At 40.1% G+C, this 26,182-nt stretch overlaps 2 protein-coding genes across 3 annotated transcripts in view; one reads left to right on the top strand and one right to left on the bottom strand.

Moving 5' to 3' along the window:
* The window catches only part of KATNA1 (katanin catalytic subunit A1), a 450,967-nt gene that overhangs the window by 85,745 nt on the left and 339,040 nt on the right, over positions 1–26,182 (bottom strand). The window lies entirely within an intron of this gene.
* On the top strand, positions 551–26,182 carry PCMT1 (protein-L-isoaspartate (D-aspartate) O-methyltransferase). 2 transcript variants are annotated; one of them, XM_072995441.2, is made up of 8 exons: positions 551–849; positions 10,371–10,475; positions 12,789–12,820; positions 15,432–15,536; positions 16,902–17,022; positions 19,581–19,666; positions 20,995–21,216; positions 25,388–26,182. In XM_072995441.2, exons 1-7 carry the CDS (start codon positions 588–590, stop codon positions 21,172–21,174), a joined length of 891 nt encoding a protein of 296 aa, XP_072851542.2. In that variant the 5' UTR covers positions 551–587; the 3' UTR covers positions 21,175–21,216; positions 25,388–26,182. The 2 variants fall into 2 exon arrangements, with proteins under 2 accessions (XP_072851542.2, XP_072851534.2); XM_072995433.2 differs by having other exon boundaries at positions 553–849; positions 20,995–21,164.

Raw genomic sequence — 26,182 nt, 5'->3', positions numbered from 1 at the left:
AACCTGGGCTTGAGCATTATCTGGATATAGCATCCATTCCGCTGATGTAACCGCGGGGGCAGCGTTATCACCCTTCTCCCCCCCCGCCCCCTTAAGATGAGCACCAGATTGCTTTGCGCGGCACAGTTGTGTGTGTAAACAATACCCACGTTGGGGCCAGCGCAGGAGGAGGCATGAACGGCGACACGTAGGGTGTCCTTGTGCCTGCTGCCTCATCAGCACATTCCAAGCCTTTGCCCTGCTTCTCCAAACTTTAGCTCCGTTCCCACGCTACGCTCCCAAAACACTGCAAAGAAGCCTTTCGCCTCGACCATCTCACCGCCGTGAGCGATAGCCAGAAACCAGAGTCAGTCACGCACTCCCGTTTAAAGGCACAGGCGGCTTTGCCCGGAATCTCAGGCACTCCGCTACCCCAAGAACTCGGCCTCCCCCCCTCCGCCCCCTCTTTTTTGGTCACCAGGAGGTCTTCTTCCCCCCCCCCCAACCTCACCCCGCCCGCTCGTGCCAGCCTGGTCCCCTCTCGTTTCCTTTTAGTGCGCCTGCGCAAACCGGTGGCAGCTGCCCGGCGGCAGCGGCGGCCGTTCAGAATGCCGAGCGCGCGGGAGGGCGGGGGAGGAGTCCCTCCCTCCGGCGGACGCGCGGCGGCGGCGGCGGCAGCAGCTGCTGCTGCGGGAGGGGAGGAGGAGGCGGCGCCTGTGTCGGCGCTGGAGGTTGTGTCCTTCCTGGGGAAACTACTGTGCGCAGTCGCGGCGCTGAAGGCGGCTCTCTACCTGCTCCGCAGAGTCTGTCTAGCAATGGCCTGGAAGTCGGGAGGTGCAAGTCACTCCGAGCTCATCCACAACCTCCGCAGTGAGTGTGTCTGTGTGGGCGCGCTGGGCCCGGTGGTGGTGAAGGGAGGGGGTGGGGAGGAGGGCGGAAGGAGGGGCCAGGGCGCGCGCAGTCCATTCATGTCTTATAGGCACGCACACACACACGCACTCCCTCCCTCCCTTCCTCCCTCCCTCGCACCCTCACCGCCGCCCGTCCCCAGCCCGTCGCTAGGAAGGGACCGTTAGTTGTGGCGGCGGCGGCGGCGGCCCTCGACGTCTCTCTCGCGCGCGCTGCAAAGAAGCTTCGCGCCAGCTGTCACGCGGCCGCCGCTCGAGACCGAACGCGGGGGGGGGGCGTGTGTTGTGGAAGCGCGCGCTCGCCCCCACGGGTTGTTGTTTTTTTGGGAGGGGGTGGGGGTGGGGGGGTGGTAGAGAGCAGTTGCGGCCGCCAGGCGGGCGTGTCCCTTTCGCTCCGCAAAGCGCTTGTCGGAGGTGGCCCCGCGACCGGGCGCGAGCTGGGTGGATCCCTCGGCGTGTCGGCGCCGTTTCGCGGCTGGGCGGGCCGGCGGGCGAGCCCCCGGTCGGGGTTTCTTCGCCTTCCGTCGGAAGGGGCAACGCGAATGAAACGGCTGACTTTCGTCCGTGAGCATCGCTCTGGCACCCATGGCTCCAGAGATCTTTATTTAGCTAGATAGATGTCGCTTTCAGCTTCCGACCTATCCGGCCTATGGATATCAACCATTAGTGCCCTTTAGTAGTCGAAAGCATTGTAGGTTTTAGGAAACAACGAGAAAGTCTCTGGTCCGTGTGGTTGTAGAGATTTATTTTATAATGTAGTTTGGAAGGTGTGACAGTTGACCTTTCAGTTTCTCACCTCTTGGGACGATTATCATTCATTCAGCTGTTATCATGATCTTTGGCTGAAAACTGCCACCCATGTTAATACTTGCCGAGAAACAAATGAGTGGTTGCTATGTTTTGCCATAATGAGAGAGTTGGTTAGAATAGAGAAGAGCATGCATGTGTGATTTGGCTGGGTCTAGTTTGTTCTGTGAACTTTAATATTGTACTGTATTGGATTTTTTTAAAGACAGATGGTTACTGTGTTTATACTCTGTGCACCTACAGCATATCTGACATTGCATGTCATTTGTAAAGCTTCTAAACCATCTCAAACTTCTCTAAACCCCTAGATGTTTGATTGAGTAAAAGTTGTGATATTTATTCCCTGATCTTTAATGATATTTATCTTGTGGAAGCACTAGAGACTAGTAAATATGGGATTTGACAAAAGGCATCAGGCAAAATGAGGTGCCTGCCTTAAAGCACTAGTGGGTAAGAATATTTAACTCTTGCTCCATTAGTAGTTTCCAGAAAAATGTGTCTGAGGAATTGCATTGTAATACTGTATGTGAATGGTTCCCACTGAAATAAATTAGTTATTTTTAAGGTGTTGTAATACTTTTGTTCTTATTTTTCTTTTGGATTGGTTATATCTTTTGTAGTATGAGTTATTCTGTAAATTTAAAAGAACCTGGCAGGGAATTACTTACTCTGTATATATAGTTCAGTGGTTTAGGTATCTGGCTGCAGAGGCCGAGACTGAGGGTTTGATTTCCTACTATACCTCCTAGGGAAGGAGTCAACCAAGGATGCCCTCAGCAGAAGGAAATGGTAAACCACTTCTGTGTATTCTGTACCTCGACAACTCTGGAAAGGGTCACCATAAATCAGAATTAACTTGACAGTATGCAATTATTATTATAGGTCTAAGTAAAACAGTCAGTTGTAGCAGCTCCCAGTTTCAGCTTGTCACAAAGTAGACATGGTCTAGAGGGGCAGGGTAAAAATCAAATAAATAAATAAATAAAGCTGAGGACTTCAACATCCTGTTATCTTGTTTGGATTGGAAACGTATATAAGTAATTTTAAATAGGGAGTAGATGGAAGAAACATGTAACATCCAGAGCCTATTTCAGTAACTTTTACCTGCCAATCTATTTAATTATGCCTAAGCTAGCTAAAATAGGATGGCTGGTTTACACTGTTTCAGACAGTTGTATTGTGTACTTGTTTCCATTTACTGTATTAGAGTGTTTAATATAAATAAATAAATTGTATATAGCAATTCTTGAGCCTATGGCTCACTCTGAGGAGTGTTTCTGTATGGGATACAAGATTCCTGACTTTCAGATAAGTATGCATGTGCTGCTGAAGACTGCTATATTTTTGCAGGTTTGTAATTTTATGTCTTATTTATTTCCATTTTTATGTATTTTCTGTAAAAGCAATGCAGGTAGTTAAGAAGTATGTAGCCCAATAAATATACTGTATGGTAGAAACATAATATCACAGAAAGGCTACTACTACTATGGCAAGCCAAATAGCTCCAGTTCAGTCTTGCTGCAGTTTGATTTTCACAGCCTGAATTCTCAATCAGTGATTTCTCCAGGGCAGTGGATTGATTCAGGAGTTCAGTGTTCGCACTTGATATGGTGCGACTTGCATTTCAGCCCACAGCTCCTCTTCTTCCCTTCCTTTCTCTGGTCCTGCCTCTACTGATCCTCTTATGATTTGCTGACAGGCCACTTGGTTTTGAAAGGGTTGTATGGTGTTCCAGAATCATACAATCATAGAATAATGGAGTTGGAAGGGCTTAGAAGGCCATCAGGTCCAACTTCCTGGTCAGTGCCGGAACCCAAATCAAAGTATATCTGACAGATGTCTAATTTTCTCTTGATGCTGCCAGTGTTGGAATGCTTACCACCTCCTGATGTAATTGGTTCCATTGTCATACTGCTCTAACAAATTAAGACATTTTTCCTGATATTCTATTGAAATCTGGTGTCGTGTAACTTGAGCCCATTATTACATGTTCTGATGATCAAGAACAGATCCTGCCCCTCCTCTATATAGCAACCTTTCAACTGCTTAAAAACTGCTATCATAGTCTTCTTTTCTCAAAGCTAGGTAAAGGTAAAGGTTCCCCTTGACATATAGTCAGTCATGTCCGACTCATCCCTGTTTCCAAGCTGTAGAGCCAGCGTTTGTCCGAAGACAGTTTCCATTGTCACGTGGCCAGTGCGACTTAGGCATGGAACGCTGTTACCTTACCACCAAGGTGGTACCTATTTATCTACTCACATTTGCATGGCGAGGAGCTGGGACAAAACAACGGGAGCTCACTCCGTCGCGTGGATTCGATCTTACGACTGCTGGTCTTCTGACTCTGCAGCACAGAGTCTTCTGCGGTTTAACTCGCAACGGCACCACGTCTTTCTCAAAGCTAAACATGCCCAGTTCTTTCAAGTATTTCATCATAGGGCTTAATTTCCATTCTTCTTATCACTCTTGTTACTGCCCTCTTGTCCAGTTTGTCTGAATTTTTCTGAAAAAGTGTGGCACCCAGAACTGTACACAGTACTTAAAATGAGGCCTAACCAGTGTCATAGAAGGGAAATTGTATTTTTGGGATTGGGAGACTATACTTCTGTTAATGCAGCCTAAAATAGCATTGGCCTTTTTTTGCAACCACATAGCAATCTTGGCTCCTTTTCAGCTTGTGATCTACAGTAATTCCAAGATCCTTCTCACATGTCATATTACTGAGCCACGTATCCCCCATCTTGTAACTGCATTTGGTTTCATTTTCGTAGATATAGAACTTTGCAGTTATCCCTGTTAAATTTCATTCTGTTGTTTTCAGCCCTTGAGTTTACCATGTTTTCCTGAAAATAAGACAGGGTCTTATATTAATTTTTTCTCCAAAATGCAGTAGGGCTTTTTTCATGGGATGTTTTATTTTTTTCCATGTACAGCAATCTACATTTATTCAAATACAGTCATGTCATCTTCTGGTGGCTGCACAGTGGTGAAAGGCAGGGTTTCACTTAACTGGGGCTTATTTTAGGGGTAGGGCTTATATTACAAGCATCCTGAAAAATCAAACTAGGGCTTATTTTCAGGTTAGGTCTTATTTTCGAGAAAAGAAGGTAGCAACATCCTTTTGAATTTTGTTTCTGTCTTCCCGGGCATTAGCTGTTTCACTCAATTTTGTGTCAACTGCAAATTTTATAAACATTCTCCCTCTCATCCAAGTCATTAATAAAAATGTTGAAGAGCACCAGACCCAGAATTGAGTCTTCTGGTATCCCACTTGTTATTTTCTTTCAGTTTGAGAAGGAGCCATTGATAAGCACACTTTGAGTATGATTCTCTAATCAACCGTTTATCCACCTGACAGTTGTTCTATCCATCCCACATCTAGTTAGTTTGCTAATCAGAATATCAAGGGGCATTTTATCAAAAGCTTTACTGAAGTCAAGATATATTATGTCTAAAGCATTCTCACTATCTACCAAGGAGATTACTGAATCAAAAAATGAGATAAGATTAGTCTGGCAGAATTTTTTCCTTGACAAATCCATTTTGGCTTCTGACTATTACTGCATTGTTTTCAAGATGTTTGTGGAGTGACTGCTTTATAAGCTACTCTAGAATTTTTCCTGCGATTGATGTCAAGCTGACTGGTCTGTAGTTCCCAGGTTTCTCCTTTTTGCCCTTTTCTTTTTCTACTGGTATCATTTTTGCATCCCCACTGAGAGTTGAGTTACTATTTTCCTACCTTTTGCTATGAACTCCTGAAGAATACTTTTTTATTGCTTTTAGCATCTCTTGCTAACCTCAGCCTATTCTCAGCTTTTTTGCCTTCTTAATGCCATTCCTGCAACTATTTGCTGTTTGTCTGTACCCTTCCTTTGTGACCTGGCTTTCCTTCCACTTCCGACATCTGTCCTTTTTTTTTGTTTTCAGGTCCTTTCTAAGCTTTTCATGAAGCCATATTGGTGTTTTTTGCTGTCTTCCTTCTTTCTTTCTTGTTGGAATTGTTTGTAGCTGTGTCTGTATAATTTTCCTTTTAAGAAACTGCCATCCACTTGGACTCCTTTTCCCAGGATGATGATAAGACTGCAAGTTCTTCATGCTGTTACCAAACACATTCTTCCCAGTCTGTGTGATGTGCAACCCATCACTTGCCAGTAGTTCAGCTTCCAGGAAGCAAAGCCCATTGTCCCAAAACCCAGTCCCTTATGTTGACAGCACCTTTGTAACCAATTGTTCACCCAAAATACTTCCCTTTCTGTTTCTCTTTATAACAATGGTCAGATAGACAAGAAGACTATCTGAGCTATAATATTCTTTAGTTTCCTTCTTAGAGCTTCATAGTTTCATGTGGTTTCTTTATGGATTTTCTTGGCCATATAATTTGTTCCCACATGCAAAGGTAACCACCAGGCTGTAGGAGAGCACTATAGAGGGGAAAGCCCTTGCAGTAGAGTAAGAGACCCACAGCAGTGCTGTCATTGACAGTGAAACAAATCACACACACCTGTACCACTATGGGAAGGGAATCCAAGCACAGAGTGATGGACCAAGACCACCCGCAGTAGTTCCTGTTCTAGTTTTTACTGCAGGATAGATCCCACCCAGCCAGCCCAGAGCTTGCTCACAGGTAGATATAAATATTACCATCAGGATAAGGTGTGCTTCATTTGGTTGCCCAAATACATCATCCCAACACAACATAACAACCAGAAGAATTATATATGTCCCACATGCTTTCCATCATACATGGAAGAAACTAATTCAAAATGAAGTGGAATGTAGAATAGGAATGAGTCACTGTGGACCAGCTATTGTATTTATTATTAGGCACAGCAAGAAATATAATAATGTAGCTTTCAGAATTATTTAAATCCTGATGAATCCAACTTATTTTAACCTGTCATACCCTCTTAAATTCAGTACTTTTAAGAATGTGCCATGTTTTTTAATGAAGAAAGTTTGTGAACTCCATAATCTGCCTTCAGCAATTATCTGTGGTGGTAAGAAAAGCCTGTGCAACAATCAGAGCTTGACAAAATTACTCCTCTGCCCTGGACAGGGACCCTAGGACAAGAGTTAAATACCCATTTAGGAACAAAAGTATTTTTGAGATAAATGGCCAGGAGAGACATACAAATTAAAAGAACCAGATATTAATTTCTAACATTAACACTTAAAAATAATCTTACAAAATAATATTTAAAAGAACTTTAATTCAGAAATGTCTTCATGTACTGCCTCTGGCAAACAAAACTACTTTCCACTGGGTCACACCACAAGATTTTTGGTTTACTCTTGTTGTATATTAACATGTATTTATTTTTAAATGGAACCATAGTAGAAACAGAAACAGAAATAATGATACAGCATTTCACCTGAACCTCTCATCCTTAGTTAATTCTAGACAAAGGGAAGCTCCTTCTCAATATAGTTTTATTTATAATTTTGCTTTGTTTTTGCAATAATACTTGAAGAGCTCCTCTCCTCAGTTCCTCTTTAAGTTCAGAAAGTGAGTGTCTTCCAAAGTTCACTGATTTCAAGTCCGTGAATTGCTGAACATTTGTGAAAAGTGAACTAGCGATCCATTTTTAGCTGCCCAACATACAATCTACATTGCTATCCATTATATGCAGTACTCTTCCTGTTTCATTACTGTCACTGCAACCTCAATATCCCCAAAGCAGAAGATACCGTATGTAAGATGTTTTCCTTCTCAAAGTAACCACCCCTAAACTTCCTATTTTCTATAATGGGAACAGGCTAAGAAGCTTTGAAAATCCATAGATATTGCATGCAATGATATTCAGCCCTTTTAAAAAAACTTCTCAAAATGTTCTGCTACATATTTATGGGATAGCTCCAGATTTGTATGATGATTGCAATTAGCCATATATGTTCTCAATAGTATCAACATGAAAATTCCACAATAGCACATTTCAGGATGTTTACCTCATTTTAGTTATTTATGTTGCATTTTAGCCTGTGAAAATTATACTTGGTCTACATAATAATATTGTCATCCAGACCCTGCAAAGCAACAGTAGTTTTCATGTAACCTTCCAGTGCTTCTTCAGATATGAAATTCGTATCATTTACTCAGCAGTGTGCAGTAGCAAAAGTCAAAATATGCCATGCTATAGTGTTGTTTCAAGAATCATGCAAATTCTAAAGCAATTAAGAGGCACTGCACTACCTCATTAATAAACTATGATGGGGCTTTTAAGCTTACATTCCTGTAATATTAAGGCAAAGAGTTGAAAAAAAAGGAATAAAATGGCATTATCACTACACTGTTCTAAAAATACAAAAAGCAGAGATTCTACTAGAAGATGTCACTGCTTTTCCAGAAGGGACAAAAGACTATTGGTTGGATTCGGAAGCTTTATAGTATAGGTTAATTTGAAGTTGTTGGGTTTTTTTAATCACACAACACAAAGGTCAGTTGGAATCAGCTTGGCCCTTTTTGCTCCCAGCATGGCTTTTCTTCAGTGCTTTTTCTTTTTTCAACCTGGAACAATTCAAATTGACTTTATCCCGAGTGATGAGTTGATTCATTTTAGTAAAAACAGAGGTGTGTGTCATATTCCAACTACCTGTGGCACCAAAACACCTCCTATAGACACCCCTTGCATTTTTACAAGAATACATTACAACTAACTACATGGGGAAAAGCCAGTTTGAATCATTCTGGCTTGAAAAAGTAGAAGCCCCATCTTACCTCAGCAGCAGACAGAAAAAACCACTTTGGGAAGAAAAGGGGCTGGACCAAATTGAATCAGCCCTTTCATCATGTGGTCACTTCAAATTTACCTGTTCTGTAAGTGGAGCAAATCCCATGGCATTTGAACATGTAGGTGCAGCCTTTCTTTCAGAATGTAAGTACCTAACAGAGCCATGACATGATGCAAATTGAGGGTGCAGTCTTACAGAGGTGTTAAGAAGATGACCACAATGCAAGGTCATGGATGGTACATGGAAGATTGCGTAACCAAGCAGATTGAAAGAGAAGAGAACAGGGATGGCCAGCCAAAAGCCAAAGTTGATTAAGAGAATCTATTCCTATCAGATCACACATGAGAGCACAAAGAAACCAGAACAGAATTCACTTGAGGAAACCAAGCTCAGGTTACCAGAAAGGCAACTGAGCAGGAATCAGAGAAAAGCAGAGGTATAAGACAGGTAATTACTGTCTCAGCAACTACTTTCTTTCTTTATTCCTATCACAGCAGTGCACAATTTAAAATTAGGAATGTATATGAAATATAGGGAAAATTAAAAACAAATTAAAATGTTAAAATAATCAGACTCTTTTGACCAGAACTGTGGGCTACTTCAATTGCATTACCTCATACATTTGCTAGGTTTTCTTTTGTAAACATGACAGGACATAACTTGCATGCACACAAGTGCTGCACTGATTGAATTTCTCCACAGTCACAGATAATTTGTCCTGTATCCAAGTAGGCTCATTTTACTTGATTATTCTTTGATTTTCCTACTTTGTTTTGAAGTACAGTATATTAAGTAACTTCCAGTTGGTCCAGCCAGAACCTTGTCCTGGTAGGAGACAGTCTTTGGCATTCATCCATTCAGCAAGTTGTGTTGTTTTTGCTCTCCATAGATTTAGCCCAGCCTCTTCTGGTTTAATGTTTAGATCTTGAAATGGGTGCAGAAAACTTTTCCTCGATTTTAGCTACTGTGTAGGACACCCATTCTCAACCTTTTTTTTCTTTTTCTTTTTCTTTTTCTTTTTCTTTTTCTTTTTTTTTTTTTTTTTTTTTGGCCACAGCCATAAATACAATATGAAAGAATAGGCCAAATCAGGATAAGTCACATAATGAACCTTATAAGGTAGTGTGTGAAGAACTGTTTCCAGTCTGTGGCTCTCTTCAAATGTGCCAGGGCTCCCAGGGGTCATGTCCCCCATTGAGAATGGCTAAGGGGTGGTTGGTTTCCATGAAGTAGATGGGTTTGATGCTGCGTTACCTTGTTTTGTTCATTATTTGCTAGCACCTCTTGATGTACTTCTGGAGGGGCAATATCAGCCAAATAATACACTTTTTTGATGTGGGGAATTTTCAGGCAGCAACTAATAAAGGTGCATGATTCATCAACAGCTACACCGACTTGTTTAGCATGTGCTGATTTATATACCATATGTTGTTTAGTTGTTAAGTCGTGTCCGACTCTTCATGACCCCATGGACCAGAGCACACCAGGCCCTCCTGTCTTCCACTGCCTCCCGGAGTTTGGTCAGATTCATGTCAATAGCTTCAATGACACTGTCCAACCATTTCTTCCTCTGTCGTCCCCTTCTCCTCTTACCTTCACATTTTCCCAACATCAGGGTCTTTTCCAGGGAGTCTTCTCTTCTCCTGAGATGGCCAAAGTATTGGAGCCTCAGCTTCAGGATCTGTCCTTCCAGTGAGCACTCAGGGTTGATTTCCTTCAGAATGGATAGATTTGTTCTTTTGCAGTCCAGGGGACTCTCAAGAGTCGTCTCCAGCACCACAATTCAAAAGCGTAAATTCTTTGGCAGTCAGCCTTCTTTATGGTCCAGCTCTCACTTCCATACATTGCTACTGGAAAAACCATAGCTGTCTCTGCTTTTTAAGATGCTGTCTAGGTTTGGATTCACCTGTTTTTGTTTTAAATTAAACATATATTTTTTCTTTACAGAAAATGGAATAATCAAATCAGATAAAGTATTTGAAGTAATGCTTGCAACAGACCGTTGTCATTATGCAAAATGTAACCCATATATGGATTCTCCTCAATCAATAGGTATGAGAATGTGTGCCTGATATCTTTTTATTATATAAAAACTGTTTTCTTGAATACTTTGAGCCTTTTTACTGAATATAGCTTCTGTAGAGAATGGAGACAGGTATCATGGGACAGGATAAGTACAGGTGGGCAGGTAAAATATCAGAGTTTTTTCTGTAAAGGAAAGGCTGGTTTGTGGGATAGAGCTATTGTAGTGTCAGATGAGAGTGTCAGACTTAGACTCAGAAGATCTTGGTAAATTCTCAGGAACTCCATCTGGAACCCTGACAAGATAGAGGTCCTGAGGGTGGATGATTTGGGATCACCTCCATTGGTAGTTTGGGAAACTCCCTCTCCTTTGGGGGAATGACTCTCACCGTGAAGAGTGAGGTTCGCAGCTTGGGGGTCTATCTAGATCCAGCACTCACCATGGAAACCCAGGTGGTGTCAGTGGTCCCCTCCACCTGTTTCCATCTGTGGCAGATTGCCCAGCTGTGTCCCTATCTTGATTTTGGGGCACTCACCAGATTAGACTACTGTAATGCAGTCTACATGGGGCTACCTTTGGGATTGATGCGGAAGTTTCAAATGGTGCAGAATGCGGCGGCGAGAAATTCTCAGTGGGATGAGAATATATCAGCATATTTCCCCCACTCTGGCTGCCTTACATTGGGTGCCCGTTCATTTCTGCATTGATTTCAAAGTGTTAATGATGACATATAAAGCCCTAAATGGTTTAGGACCTTGATTTCTAGCGGAACACCTTCTCCCACCTAGATCTACCCAAATCACTTGTTCTAGCCAGGAAGGGCAGCTGAGAGGCCTAACACCGAGGGAGGCCCGGAGGGAAAGAACAAGAAACTGGGCCTTCTCGGCAGTGGCTCCTCACCTTTGGAACAGTCGGCTCCCAGAGATCTGTCTGGCTCCCTTGCTGGTTGTTTTAAAGAGCAAACTTAACTTTCTGTTTAGGCAGGCTTTCCCTCCCGTCATCACTTGAATATTTTTTCCATCTTGAACCACATTACTACTGTATTGTTTTTTAATTCTATTACATGTTTTTATTATAACTGTTATTGTTAGCCGCCCAGAGTAGACTTCAGTCTAGATGGGCGGGGTATAAATTTAATAAATAAATAAATAACTAAATAAATCCCTGCCAAGTCATGGAATCTTTCTGGTGGGAAGTGTTGGCGCTCCATTCATTCAACATCTCACATACTTGAAAACTTTATTAAGGTTTGATGACCTATCACAGCATTATGGGGGAATATTTTAATCTAATAAAAGGATTGATGAGAGGAGCAGCATGATAGAAGTCTGTAAAATATTACTGTAATAGAGAAATTTCCCTCATAACATTACAACTCAGTCGCCTAAGGAAATATGTTCAGAGCAGAAAGAAGGATGTATTATTTACACAATAGATCATGAATTAAAGGAATTACAGTGGGGTCTTGACTTGAGAACTTAATCCGTATTGGAAGGCGGTTCTCTAGTCAAAAAGTCTGTAGGTCAAGTCTCCATTGACCTACAGTGCATTGAAAACCGATTAATCCCGTAACAGGCCGTTTTTGTTCCATTTTGGTTTTTTTCTGGTCTGTAAGTCAATTCTCAGGCTGCAAGTCAAACCTAAATTTTGTGGCCAGAGAAGTCTGTAACTCAAAAAGTCTGTAAGTCAAGCCGTCTGTAAGTCAAGGGTCCACTGTAACTGTCACTGAATGAGGTGAGAGCATGTGGTAACTGAAGAAATGGATTTTGATTTCTTTTTTTAAAATTGTTTATAAGATAAACAGAAAATACATAAACCAAAATACAAATTAAGTGTGTTCCCCACCACCATAGACAGGACCTCTTGCAATAATCCTCTTCATCCTCTATCTTTCTTCTTCTTTTATTGTCCTCTTCTCCAGAACTGCATTGATTCTTGATTTGGAGCTTTCCCTTTTCCTCTTATTAACACATTTCAAAAAATCTACCCCATATATCATAAAATTATTCTTTTTTGATTTCTGAAAGTTTATGACACTAAAATAAATCTTAGTCTTTAAAGTGCCACAATATTTTGTCTTTTTTCCCTTGTTTCCCTTTTCCCCTTTAATTTCATCAACATGCTGAGACAAACTGACATTACTAAATTTTTTTGGAAATGGCTTTTTAATAGGGTTGAACAAATTTGTGGGGGATTAGTCTTTACTGTGATGCCTAAATGTTTAGCAAAGAAGTAGAGGTTTTCCTCTTTGTGTTGAGCATGTATGTATCTGCTAACAAGAAATGCTGGTGTTGAAATGTTTGATTACTGAGCATTTATGTAATGTTTTCCTTGCCTGGCAGGATTTCAAGCAACTATCAGTGCTCCACACATGGTAAGTATTCATTTTCTTTTCCTTTTTCCTTTCTTTAAAAAAAAAAATCCTAAGAGGCAAAAGGCAAAACAGTTGCATCCTTTGCTGGAGCTTTCCATAGTCAGTGCTTCACCACTGGAAAGGTGGTCTCTGAAGTCACAACTGTGGCATCTCGTTGGGATGTGGATGATGGCAGTAAGAATCCTTCATTACAAAGCACCCCAAATGTCTTCTGGCACATTAAAAGCTAGCAGCAGTATTGTACTATAAGTTTTGGAGCTTAGAGTCTACATAATTTGAAATGCAAAAGTCTGTGCTTTTGACTCATTGCTTCATTGTTTTATTGTTGTTTAGTTGTTAAGTCATGTCCGATTCTTCGTGACCCCATGGACCAGAGCACACCAGGCCCACCTGTCTTTCACTGCCTCCCGGAGTTTGGTCAGATTCATGTCGATAGCTTCAATGACACTGTCCAACCATCTCATCCTCTGTCGTCCCCTTCTCCTCCTGCCTTCACACTTTCCCAACATCAGGGTCTTTTCCATGGAGTCTTCTCTTCTCAGGAGATGGCCAAAGTATTGGAGCCTCAGCTTCAGGATCTGTCCTTCCAGTGAGCACTGAGGGTTGATTTCCTTCAGAATGAATAGATTTGTTCTTTTTGCAGTCCAGGGGACTCTCAAGAGTCGTCTCCAGCACCACAATTCAAAAGCATAAATTCTTCGGCAGTCAGCCTTCTTTATGGTCCAGCTCTCACTTCCATACATCGCTACTGAAAAAACTATAGTTTTGACTATTCGGACTTCTGTCAGCAAGGTGATGTCTCTCCTTTTTAAGATACTGTCTAAGTTTGTCATCGCTTTCCTCCCAAGAAGCAGTCATCTTTTAATTTCATGGCTACTGTCACCATCTGCAGTGGTCATGGAGCCCAAGAAAGTAAATCCTGTCATTGCCTCCATATCTTCCCCTTCTATTTGCCAGGAGGTGATGGGACCAGTGGCCATGATCTTAGTTTTTTTGATGTTGAGCTTCAGACCACTTTTTGCACTTTCCTCTTTCACCCTCATTACGAGGTTCTTTAATTCCTCCTCACTTTCTGCCATCAGAGTGGTACCATCTGCATATCAGAGGTTGTTGATATTTCTTCCGGCAATCTTAATTCTGACTTGGGATTCATCCAGGCCTGCCTTTTGCATGATGTATTCTGCATATAAGTTAAATAAGCAGGGAGACAATATACAGCCCTGTTGTACTCCTTTCCCAATTTTGAACCAATCAGCTGTTCCATATCCAGTTCTAACTGTTGCTTCCTGTCCCACATATAGATTTCTCAGAAGATAGATAAGGTGGTCAGGCACTCCCATTTCTTTAAGAATTTGCCATAGTTTGTTGTTGTTGACACAGTCAAAGGCTTTTGCGTAGTCAATGAAGCAGAAGTAGATGTTTTTCTGGAACACTTTGGCTTTCTCCATAATCCAGAACATGTTAGCAATTTGGTCTCTAGTTCTTCTGCCCCTTGGAAATCCAGCTTGTCCTTCCAGGAGTTCTTGGTCCAAATACTGCTGAAGCCTACCTTCTAGGATTTTGAGCATAACCTTGCTAGTGTGTGAAACGAGTGCAGTTGTAGTTGGAGCATTCTTTGGCGCTGCCCTTCTTTGGGATTGGGATGTAGACTGAAGTGCCCCATTACCTACATAAAATTTTCTAGGTGAAACATGTAACTGTAGGACACTGGAAGTTGCTCACCTTCACAACAGACCCGAGTGAGATTACTATTCCCTACCCTCAGATTGGTAGTTTTCCCTCACGAAGCCACATGTGTGAACTTTGTTAACACACAAAGTAGTTCAATTTTAAGAATCTCATAAGTGGTGCTTCCAGGTGAGGTTTTATTATGCAGTTATATGTTTCACCTAGAAAATTTTATTGCCCATTACTTACATAATTTCCCCCTCCTTTGCCAATTTTTTTAAAAAAACGTTGACAGGTAGGCATGGCAGTCCAGGTCAGGGAGGAAAATTGCTCCCTGCGTCCATTTAATTTTAAAAGTGTTTTTAATTGTGGGTTTTAAATATTGTTACAGTTTTTTAATGTTATATCCATGGTTTTTAATTTAGGCTGTTGTGTTGTTTTAACTAATTGTGAGCCACTTTGAATCTCCTCTGGGGAGAGCATATAAATGAAATGAAATAAATGAAAAGAAGAGAAAATACTTTTGAGGGAAACATTTAGGAGTGTAGAACAGTGCTTCAGGCTGCTTGGTGTTGCATGCCATCCATGGCCCACCCTGGTCTTTTCGTTGGATAACGTGATATAAATGAATTTCTTCATTTTTCATGCTTTTCTACTTTTGATAAGGCAGTGTGAGAAGAACGTGTGGTTTCTTTTGCAAAATACCCTGGAAGGAACGAAGATTAGTTTTAGATATTAAGGAATAAGTTTTGAGAAACTGAATTTTATCTCTTTGGCTTTGCTGACTCCATGAGACTGACACTGTTTTCGTTTTTCAGTTGTTTGATGTTCAAATGCTGGTTTCCTCTACTGTTTGTGTAAATTATGTAACTGTAAAGCTGTTGTAAAAGTGAATATGCACAGGGCAAATCCAAAAGGTAGTAAACTCTTCTTTTTTCATCAGCATGCGTATGCTCTGGAACTCCTATATGAGCAGTTACACGAAGGAGCCAAAGCCCTTGATGTAGGATCTGGAAGTGGTATTCTTACAGCATGCTTTGCACGAATGGTAAAAAAAATTGACCACTTGAATAAATGTAGCAACATTGTTAGTCAATTGTATTTGTTGCAAAATATATAATGTTTTTAAGCTAGAAAGTTGAAAGTTTAGAAAGAAAACTAGAAAGACTTTGTTTAAACAAGTTAGTGATCCTCAGCTTATTTTATGAAGTATGCCTATGTACTATAGTAAAAAATTTGAAGCTGTACCAATTCAAACTTGCCTACTGGTTGGATTGAGTATTTTGTACAACCTATGATGTACACAGTAGGGAAATGCTAACCAATTTGTGCCTTCAAGTAGGAGTCCTTGTAACTTTGTTCAGACATTTATTAAATACACACATTTAAACTATAAAATAAGTGGAGATGTGGAGGTATTATTATGGGGTGAAACACCTATATGACTATGTATCTGGTCAGTTCTAATGTCAGTTGTCTTCAGACTCAAAATCAACTTTATTCTGGTCACTCAGGATTCCCCTTTTTAAAACGCTTTTTCTTGACCCATCTGCTTTCTTTTCTTATACAGTAGTAAACATTGCCAAAGGCTGTCTATTTCAACATTCACATTATCTAGTAGAAGCCAGCTGCATGCCACCTTAGTTAAAAGCAAAAATATTAAAGCCCTAAACTGGTGTAACCCTCTTTGGGTGAGGGTGTTCCTAGAATGTCAGTGGCGAATGGTTGGTGTGGCATTCATGCATTTCACTAGTGATAAACATCTAATGTGTTTCAAAAGAAGTGTCAAAATAAGAACAGAGTGCTGAACCTGTAAATTATGCAGCCATTTGTGTACTTCAAAATAAAATGGCTAACAAGTGCCACTGGGTTTGGTCTTCACATGTTAATATGTTCTAGTCATGTTAACTGAAAACGTATGAAATCAAAGTAATACTGGAAAAAATTATCACTATGGACGGTAAAAGTACTTGCATACTAAATCGGTTCTGAGCAGGAGTAGGCAACTACTAAGGGCTTTAGGAACTACATACGTACACTTGCTCCCACTAACAGCCACTTCAGAAAATAACTTTTTTACTCAAAATATGCCCTATAAGGACACAGGAGGTCTCATTTTTTGTAAACAAGAAGATAACAGAAAGGACCTTTAGAAAAAAATTCAAAATTTTTTGATGTTGAGGAGAAATTAAGGTGCTGAGGGCCACAACGTATGTCCCAAAGTATAACAGGCATACAGAAATTGCAGCTGAATGGTTGCATAAGAGAAATGAGTTGGCAGACAATAGCAATAGCTGTGTTAGGTTTCATCCATTTTCTTTAATTTTTGTTTATGCTTTAAGTTGAAAAGTAAAAGCAATTAACTATTTAACTCACTATGTAGCACCAAAACAGACCTGCATTTTTGTTTCAGGTTGGCCCCAAAGGTCAAGTTGTAGGAATTGACCATATCAAGGAATTAGTAGATGATTCAATAAATAATGTCAAAAAGGATGATCCTCTCTTGCTATCTTCAGGCAGAGTGAAACTGATTGGTAAGTACTAGAGCATGTTAACTACAGAAACAGATAAAGGAATACACATGCTTGAGGCAGAGTTTCAGTTCTTCTCTGCTAGATTTTTCCATGGTGAGGTTAATTACTCAATCCACAGAGAAGGCTAGCAATAGCTGTCAATTTCAGTGTAACTTAACTTTCAGTGTTGCAGCCTGGTGTTGCAATATTTTATATTCCACTATTCTCAGTGCCCACTTCTGGGATCTGGTGCAAATACTGTGGTGTTGAATGTCTAATTCTGACCAACTTGGAATTCCTTATGGCCTCCTCCTGCTAACAAGATGGTATGACACTGTCCCAGCATCTCTTGCTGAAATCTTCCAAAATAGAAATAAGTGATGACTTGTTAATATTCAGCTACAGCTGCCTGTTTGATTGACTGATTGCATTTAAACCCCATTCTTCAACCAAAAAAGGCTCCCAGATTGACTTATATTATGGATAATGACAGTCTCTGCTCTTGGGATTACACAAAAGGAATTAGAGTTGCGCAGAGAGGAGGAGGGCAAATAAGTTAAGTGCTCAGCTGTTGGAGGTGTGCCTGGCTGTTCTTCTGGCTATGAAGCTGAAGCTGTAGCAGGTGCAGTCTGGAGGTTCATGATGGAAAGCTACCTGGCTCCTCCCATTCTCCCTCTGTGAGTAGAGCACTGGTCAGGATGCCTTGACCTATGGGAGATTTAGAGGCTGGCTTAAACATCTTCAGACCTTGTGAGTAGAATAAAGATGTTTCAAGAATGTCATTGTTTTTTCTGTGCCTACTGTTGTTTCTGAGAGTAGGCACAGGACGAACCAATTTATTATGCCTCTCTGTATGGGCTGGCCTTTATGGTGTGTGGAATAGTCATTGGTTATTCTGTAACATCTTAAACAAATATATAGTACTATGGAGCTTATGTGGGCATAGCTTTGTTGAAAGCAGCGAAGCTTTGTTACAAATAAATGTCTTTGGGTTTATAATCACCCTTTCCTTCATCACTAAGAAACATTTTGTTTATTTGTTAATACATTTATATCCCAGCCTTAAGATTAAACCTTTTAGATTGGCTTGCATATCATTTGATTACAATTATAGGGAACTAGAAAAATGAGAAAAAATAAAGCAGTAGAAAATTCAGCACAGGGCTGAATATATTCTTAAGAAGTTTGGAGGAAAAGGAGATAATCAGTGGCAGGAGAGCATCCACTGAAAAAGCATTTCACAAGCAGTGCTTCACCACTGAGAAGCTGCTGAAGTCATAACCTGCTATTTCTTGTTGGGGATGGAGGAGCACTGGAAAAGACCTGCTGTGAGATTAACTTAGGCAGTCCTGCTAGCTAAATCGGTTTAGGACCTCGATATTTGGCGGAACGCCTCATCCCACCAAGGTCTACCCGGATCACCTGCGCGAGTCAGGAGGTGAGGCTGAGGAGCCTGACGCCGAGAGAGGCCCGGAAGGAGAAGACACGAAACCGGGCCTTCTCGGCGGTGGCTCCTCGCCTCTGGAACAATCTCCCTCCGGCGATTCGCGCGGCCCCCACGCTGGGCACCTTTAAAACCCAATTAAAAACATGGCTGTTTATTCAGGCCTTCCCTCCAGCCAACTCTTGATTTTTTCTTACTTTTCCTTTTTATTTTTACTGCTGTTCTTGTTTGATTATTATGTATTTGTCTATGTTTTATTATTTGATTTTATATTTGGAAGCCGCCTAGAGTGGTCCGGTGGGCCAGATAGGCGGGGCATAAATTAATTAATTAATTAATTAATTAAATAAATAAATAAATAAATAAATAAATAAATAAATAAATAAATAAATAAATAAATAAATAACACTAGGTATATTTGACCCACTAGGCTTTGCATAGTGAGTAGGAACAAACTGAGTCTTGCAGATACTCATTTCCTGTGGACATCAGGCTTCATTCTATGACCTGCATTTGCTCTGCTCTAATTCTTTTGAACCTAGCTGTGTAATTCCCAGTTAAAATTCCACTTAAGAATCCCATCCAAAATTATAGAATTAATTTTGGCTATGTTTGAAGATTATATTTAAATCCTTTTTGCAAACAGATTTATAAACTTAGTGATAATACCTGAATTATTTATACTGTTTCCCCAGAAATAAAACCTTACCTGAAAATAAGCCTTAGTGTGATTTTTCAGGATGCTTGTAATATAAGCCTTACCCCAAATATAAGCCCGATTTAAGTGAAACCCCACCCTCCACCATTGTGCAGCACCTAGAAGATGATAGCATGACTGTAAAATAAAACATCACCTGAAAATAAACCCTAATGCATTTTTGCAGCATTTTTGTCTTGTTTGCAGGGAACCACGTAGTTAATTTTATGTTGCTTTTTATGTATGCGATGTCTAATTTTGGTTTCTTATATATATGATGTGTGTTTGTTGTATTATATTGTGAACTGCCCAGAGTGGCCTTGGCAGCCAGATGGGTGGTGCAAAAGTCAAATAAATAAATAAATTTTACCAGCAGCAAGTTGTGTTTTTGAGAAAATAAGCATATTGTTGTCAACCATTTTTTGTTTTTTCTTACAGTGGGAGATGGAAGAATGGGAAATCCTGATGATGCTCCATATGATGCTATTCATGTAGGAGCTGCTGCTCCAGTTGTGCCACAAGCGGTGAGTAATTCCTGTTTATATGTGGTGCATACCATTTCTGATAAGCATCATTTAAGTTAAAATATCTTGCAGGCTGCTTAGTTAGACCTGCTTTACTAAAGGTTCTTACTAAATGAAAATATTGCAACCATTGTTGTTGTTGTTTAGTCGTTAAGTCATGTTCGACTCTTTGTGGCCCCATGGACCAGAGCACGCCACACCCTCCTGTCTTCCACTGCCTCCCGGAGTTGGGTCAAATTCATATTGGTAGCTTTGATGACACTGTCCAACCATCTCTTCCTCTGTTGTCCCCTTCTCCTCTTGTCTTCACACTTTCCCAACATCAGGGTCTTTTCCAGGGAGTCTTCTCTTCTCATGAGATGCCCAAAGTATTGGAGCCTCAAATTCAGGATCTGTCCTTCCAGTGAGCACTCAGGGTTGATTTCCTTCAAAATGCTTTTTAAGATGCTGTCTAGGTTTGTCATCGCTTTCTTCCCAAGAAGCAGTCATCTTTTAATTTCATGGCTGCTGTCACCATCTGCAGTGATCATGGAGCCCAAGAAAGTAAAATCTGTCACTACCTCCGTATCTTCCCCTTCGATTTGCCAGGAGGTGATGGGACCAGTGGCCATGATCTTAGGTTTTTGATGTTGAGCTTCAGACCATTTTTTGCACTTTCCTCTTTTACCCTCATTAAGAGGTTCTTTAATTCCTCCTCACTTTCTGCCATCAGAGTGGTATCATCTGCATATCTGAAGCTGTTGATATTTCTTCTGGCAATCTTAATTCCAGTTTTAGATTCCTCCAGTCCTGCCTTTTGTATGATGTATTCTGCATATAAATAAGCAGGGAGACAATATACAGCCTTATTGTACTCCTTTCCCAATTTTGAACCAATCAGTTGTTCCATACCCAATTCCATATCCAGTCCATTTGATTTCATATTCTAATGTGATGTTACTGACTTCTAAGAATGGGAGTTACATTGGTTTGGAAATAATATATGTTACATTTCAAGTCCCAGTCCTTTTGAATTTTGAGTAAAGTCATAAATAAAATAAAGCCTTTTCCAAACTATTTCCTCCATCTTTCATTTGTCCCATTCCCAAAACTTACCTTCCAATATGTTGCAGTTGAGACGTAGGAAAGAGAAGGGAAGGGCTGTTCCTCTAGCGTGGCTTTGTTTGGGTCGAAATCCCTTACCATCAGGACGATACCAGCCCATATACCTCAGAACAATAGTATTCTAGTACTGTATATGGCACACCTGTTTTGGTTTTTTTCATTGGATAAGACAACAATTTTAGAAATACACTTGCTGTGTCTGTCTAATCTTTTTTTATGTATAGCTTATAGATCAATTAAAGCCTGGTGGAAGACTAATATTACCTGTTGGTCCTGCTGGAGGAAACCAGATGCTGGAACAGTATGATAAGCTAGAAGATGGCAGTGTCAAGATGAAGCCTTTGATGGGAGTGATATATGTGCCTTTAACAGATAAGGAGAAGCAATGGTCCAGGTGGAAGTGATTTCTGTTCCACTTTCTTCTTCCACACACTTAAGTATAAAAGGTGAAAGGGTCTTAATTCTCAAGAGAGTAGTTTGCCAAGACTGCTTTTGCTCTCTTTGCCTTCTGCTTGACTATGCCACCAAAAGCACCCCCTTGCATTGTTACATCAGCATGTGTTTTGAAGTGTGTCACATTAAATACTGAGAAAAATCATTGCATGGATTGTATTTTATTTCATGGTCGTATATAGCCTCTTGAAGTTCTACAGTATTAAGTAAAAGTAACCTAAACCAGAAGTTGGTTTAGAAAGCCTGTTTGATAGTCGCAGGCTTCATTCAAACTTAAATTGCCAAAGATGCTACGGAACTGAGCAAATTAAGAGTGTCACATCATTACCCATTAATGATTGTAATTGTTCCTGTTCTAGTAGTGCTGTGAGTGAGTGAAAGGAATTGAGAGAAGTAATGCTGCTGGAGTAGTTATTTGGGAGGCAGTTTTTGTGCTGCTTTCTAATAGAGACTGAAAGTATATTTCTGTTTCCTGGTTAAACTGGGGTTTTAGATTTCAATGAGTCTCTAGTAATCATCTTTGTCCTTGTAGGGATAAAGCTATTCTTCAAGCCATATGTAGAGCTAATTTTGTTGTGAGCAAGTCAGATTTGTACATAAGGCACATGTCACCTTCTTCCAAAATCATATTATTTTCAACGATATACTTTGTGATTTACATTGCTGTCACTGCAAAGTACTGTAAAACCTAGGCTGTATAAGTACCTGTCACCAGTGTACCAATATTTCAGAACAATCTTACAAACAAAAATGTATCTGTATCTACCGTATATGGAAATACTAAATATTTTAATTGAGCACAAAAATCATGATCAAAATCACATCATGCTTGTTTTTAGATGCATTAAATGGTTATTCAAAACAAATATTTAATATTTTATTCAAAAGTTGCAAAAGAGCACAAGCCGCAAGATTCTCCACAGTATGTTAACCACAAGATGCAGTCCCACATCAACAACTTGTTGGTGCTACTTTGCCGTACTGTATATTTCAGATTATTGTGTTTTTCTTTCACTTAACTTTTCATGCCATTTCTCCAACTCTTTTTCTTTTTAGCTGTTGAATCTTAGCCTGTTTTGGCCTGTGATTCCCCTGTATCTCATAATTTGGGCCTACACCTATTTTCTCTTCTCAATCTCCATAGCTATTTTGCTAATATCTCTGAAGTCTTCATTAACCCTCTCATTAGCTGTATAGGACATATTGTACACCAGTGATGTAATGACTAAATTCACAGTTAATGCACTCCTTGTGTTGTACTGAGGAAAGCATCTTGAGGTATTTTGATCAGTTAACACGCTACTCTGTGCTCAGTATCTCAGAACTAAAGCATACTAAATGTAATATATTGGTAGAAGGGAAGAAAGTTCAGAAGACTGCAGAGCAAACCATGAATGGAAGTGTAGGGCAGACTGAAATGTAACTTATGTTTTGGGGGTGGGCAGGCAGGCCTATAATGTTTCAGGAACAGAATAACTTTCTTTTGCAAAGCACAAAGTCTGGATTCAGACTTCTGATACTTCTGAGTAGATGTGTGTATTAACTGCACTGCATCTCTGTACTGTATCTTGTTTGAACCTTGCAACTTATATCTAGGGGTAATTTCATATTTTAACTCAGTAAAGATGAAAAGTCAGTCAGGCAAAAGTTGGTTGTGGTGGAATCCACATCTAATAAAAATACGTGACTGTCATCTGAGTTGCTCCTGGTATTGCGGTCATATGATCCTGATACTGTGTAGGAGATACTGCTCACTCGTCAGAACAGTATCTATAGACAGAACCCAACTGCTGCATGTTACACCAATTGAAGATCACAGGCCCTCTTCATAGATAGCACCAAATGGAGCATACTGCAATAGTGAAGTTATAACTGAGGCATGGATGACTTGTTAAGATAGATCAACTCAGGGAAGATGCATTGGCATAACTGGTGCACTAGCAAAATTGTATAAAGACATTCTCATAATTGCTGCTGCCTGGGACTGTAGCAACAGTGCAATCAAGGAGCACTAGCAGCTTACAAAACTGACTTGTCAAGGGGGAGACAACCCTTCTAAAACAAGCTGAATCCCAATTCCCTAATTCGACTTCCTACTGAGCAGCAGCAGTTCCATCTGGTCAGGACTTGGTTTCAGCTTGTTTGTCCTCATCCTGCCTGTTGTTGAGCTCAAGCAATATCTTCCTTGGGGTTGGGTTACACAGATCAATAGAGCTGTTATCAGCTTATTAGTCTAAAGTGCTGAATGATGTCTCTTAGGAGCTCCATATAGATGTTAGCCTCTTTTGATTCTTTTTAGGAGAAAGGTGGGGTAAAAATATTGTAAATAAGTGATAAATAAGGATAAATAAGTAATAGAAGGAATAAAGTGGAGTCCTGAGGGCTATCAAAGGCTGTAGTGTCAAACAGTCCTCCCCCAACTCCACCTTTTATATGCATCCTGAGATGCAGAATTGGAACCACTGTAATACAGGGGCCCTAATACTCAACAGCAAAGTGAACCTAAGAAAATGAGGAATTTGCATCAACAGTCCTTTATGAATGTGGAGAAGAACACCTTGTCAATGTGCTTTATGCCTCTCAATATGAACTATGGAACACTTGATGTTAGCTGCCCAAAATGCTCTTGCTGTTGCTGGGTGAAAACTATCTGATATATTTATTAACTGTAATGACACAAAGAGAGAAAGATCAGTGCCATCTAGGACTTTAATGGAATAAAGAGGTAGCACTAACAAATTAATAAACATTTGTTATGCTTTGTTAGCAATTTTATTGTAAGGCAGACCATCTGAAAGACTCCTGAAATGTGCAATGCATTAATTTAAAAAAGTATCTTCAGGCATGACTGCACACTGTTGGAGGGTGTGTGTCTGATATTAATTTGGTCTTCTCAAACCTGTGCTGGGTTACAGGCTTGATAAGCCATGGGAGTTCAGAAGGGTGAATAGGCACATAATAATAATAAAAAGTCCTGCAAAAAAAACAGTAACTCCTTTGGGTACTCTCTTTCACTTTTCCAGTTTTCCATTTCTGTGCAGATATGCCTTTTAGAATTCAATTGTGCATGCTCTCATTCCATGCTAGAATGCTGCAAATGTAAGTGGTTTACATATAGATGCTTTATGGTTTGTAGGCATAGAGTGTTTTGTATGCTGGCTGCTGGACTGCATTTGTTACAAACAGGCCGAGGAGTATGTGAATAAGTATTTATTGAATTGATATTCTAAAAATAATTCAGTAAAGCAGAAACTTGTAACATAAAATCAAGCACATTTTCTGATGTTATTATACCTACTATGAATATGATAACAGATTTATTTTCAATATGTAATAGCATTTGCTAGAGAAGATACAAATAATCTATTCCATTCAGAATTCTAATCTATGGTTTCAGTTTTGTCAGTGATGCACGTTTGAGTCCTAGACAGAAATATTAAAGTTAGGTGAGAAAGTCAAGACCTGGACTGATATGTTAAACTCAGATGAAGAAACTGTTCTACAAAACTAGCAGTGCTTTATATACTGCATTGTAGTTGGCGAGTTACTTGGATGCCCTTATTTTTTTTTAAGGGGAACCAGCGATGCCATTCTTAAGGAGTTCAGCTGAAGCAATGTGTTTTTTCAATATCACTTGGCAAACCTGAAAATCAATCAATCAATCCTCAGATCTGAGTGTGCTACTCTACTTAAGGTCCAGATTAGTGTATCATTTGCCCTAACAGCTGATTCTGTTTTCTTGAAGAAGTAAGAGTTAGGTTGTATTGAAAAAATCAGGAATGATGGGTGATATTTAATCCTTCCTTGCTTTCTGCTACTCTGGGCAAACCACCTGCTGTTTGCACCTGACTCCAGAGAGATATGCTAGTGTTTACACACATTTAATATCTAGTTTGGCCGAGAGTGTTGCCTTCACCTGTACGTGGGCAAAACAAGTTTTAGCACAGGGACATCTTCGTACCACCAGTGTGAGGTTTAATTGTCAATTGGTAGCTTTTTATACAGCTGCAAAACATGATTGGACCATATAGCTTCAAATAAATTTCTAGTACTGTAAAATATTTTCAAAAAGCTAAGACATTAACTCCCTCATAAAGGGGGTAGCCATTTAATTACATTAAGTTCAAAGATTAGAGTTGTAATTCTTGTCATTTGTTTTTGCAGGGATGAAATGTAAAAGCTACTTCATCTGACCTGAACATAGTGTTAACAGTGGACTGCTCATCTCCAATTCTTAAAAGCTTTTTCAAAACCAACAGCATTGCAGCTTGTTTTGGACTTTGTTACACTGTTATCAGCATGGAAAAGTGTGATGTTTTTTATTTTGTAGAGGTTTAATGCAAGTTTGATAATGAACTGAGGGAAAGTTTAAATTTGGGCAAATGTTTCCTTTCAACATGCCCTTATTTTCACCTGCCTGGGAAAGTGAAATGTATCTGCAGAAATGCAGTTAAACCTGCAATTCGTTACATTTTATTTTGGATTGAGAAACTTTGAACACTTATTTCAGTTCCAGTGTTCATCCATCAAACTGCTTGTGTGCACTTTCTAACACTACATGCACACTATAAGATTCTTTGTGTTCAGCTGTCTTCTGGATGCTACTAAATAATATGAAGTTCTTCAAAGCTGTCAAGGTCGTGTCATAGACTAGCATGTAGTATACACAATCAGCTGTTTTCTTCCCTTTAAAAAAATCAGAAACCATGTATATAGACTTCAAGACATCAGAAGTGACACTTCTTGTTGTATAAACTGCTGTTCGGGATGGACATAACTGACATAGTTTCCCCCTGCCTTCTCTCATATAGTTATATAGACATTCATAGTTAAGTACTGTTTGTAGCAGACTTGCAAACGTTGATGTACCTGAATTTAACATACTACTGTGTAAGCTATGTCCTCATCATTGAACAGTTTATGCAGTGCTGCTTTGCCAAATAAAATTCAAAACTAAAA

The sequence above is a fragment of the Pogona vitticeps genome, chromosome 1, assembly GCF_051106095.1.
Source record: "Pogona vitticeps strain Pit_001003342236 chromosome 1, PviZW2.1, whole genome shotgun sequence".
In the NCBI taxonomy this organism is placed as follows: Eukaryota; Metazoa; Chordata; class Lepidosauria; order Squamata; family Agamidae; genus Pogona; species Pogona vitticeps.
The sequence above is the reverse complement of the archived record's forward strand: the minus strand, read 5'-3'. Positions and strand labels throughout refer to the sequence as shown.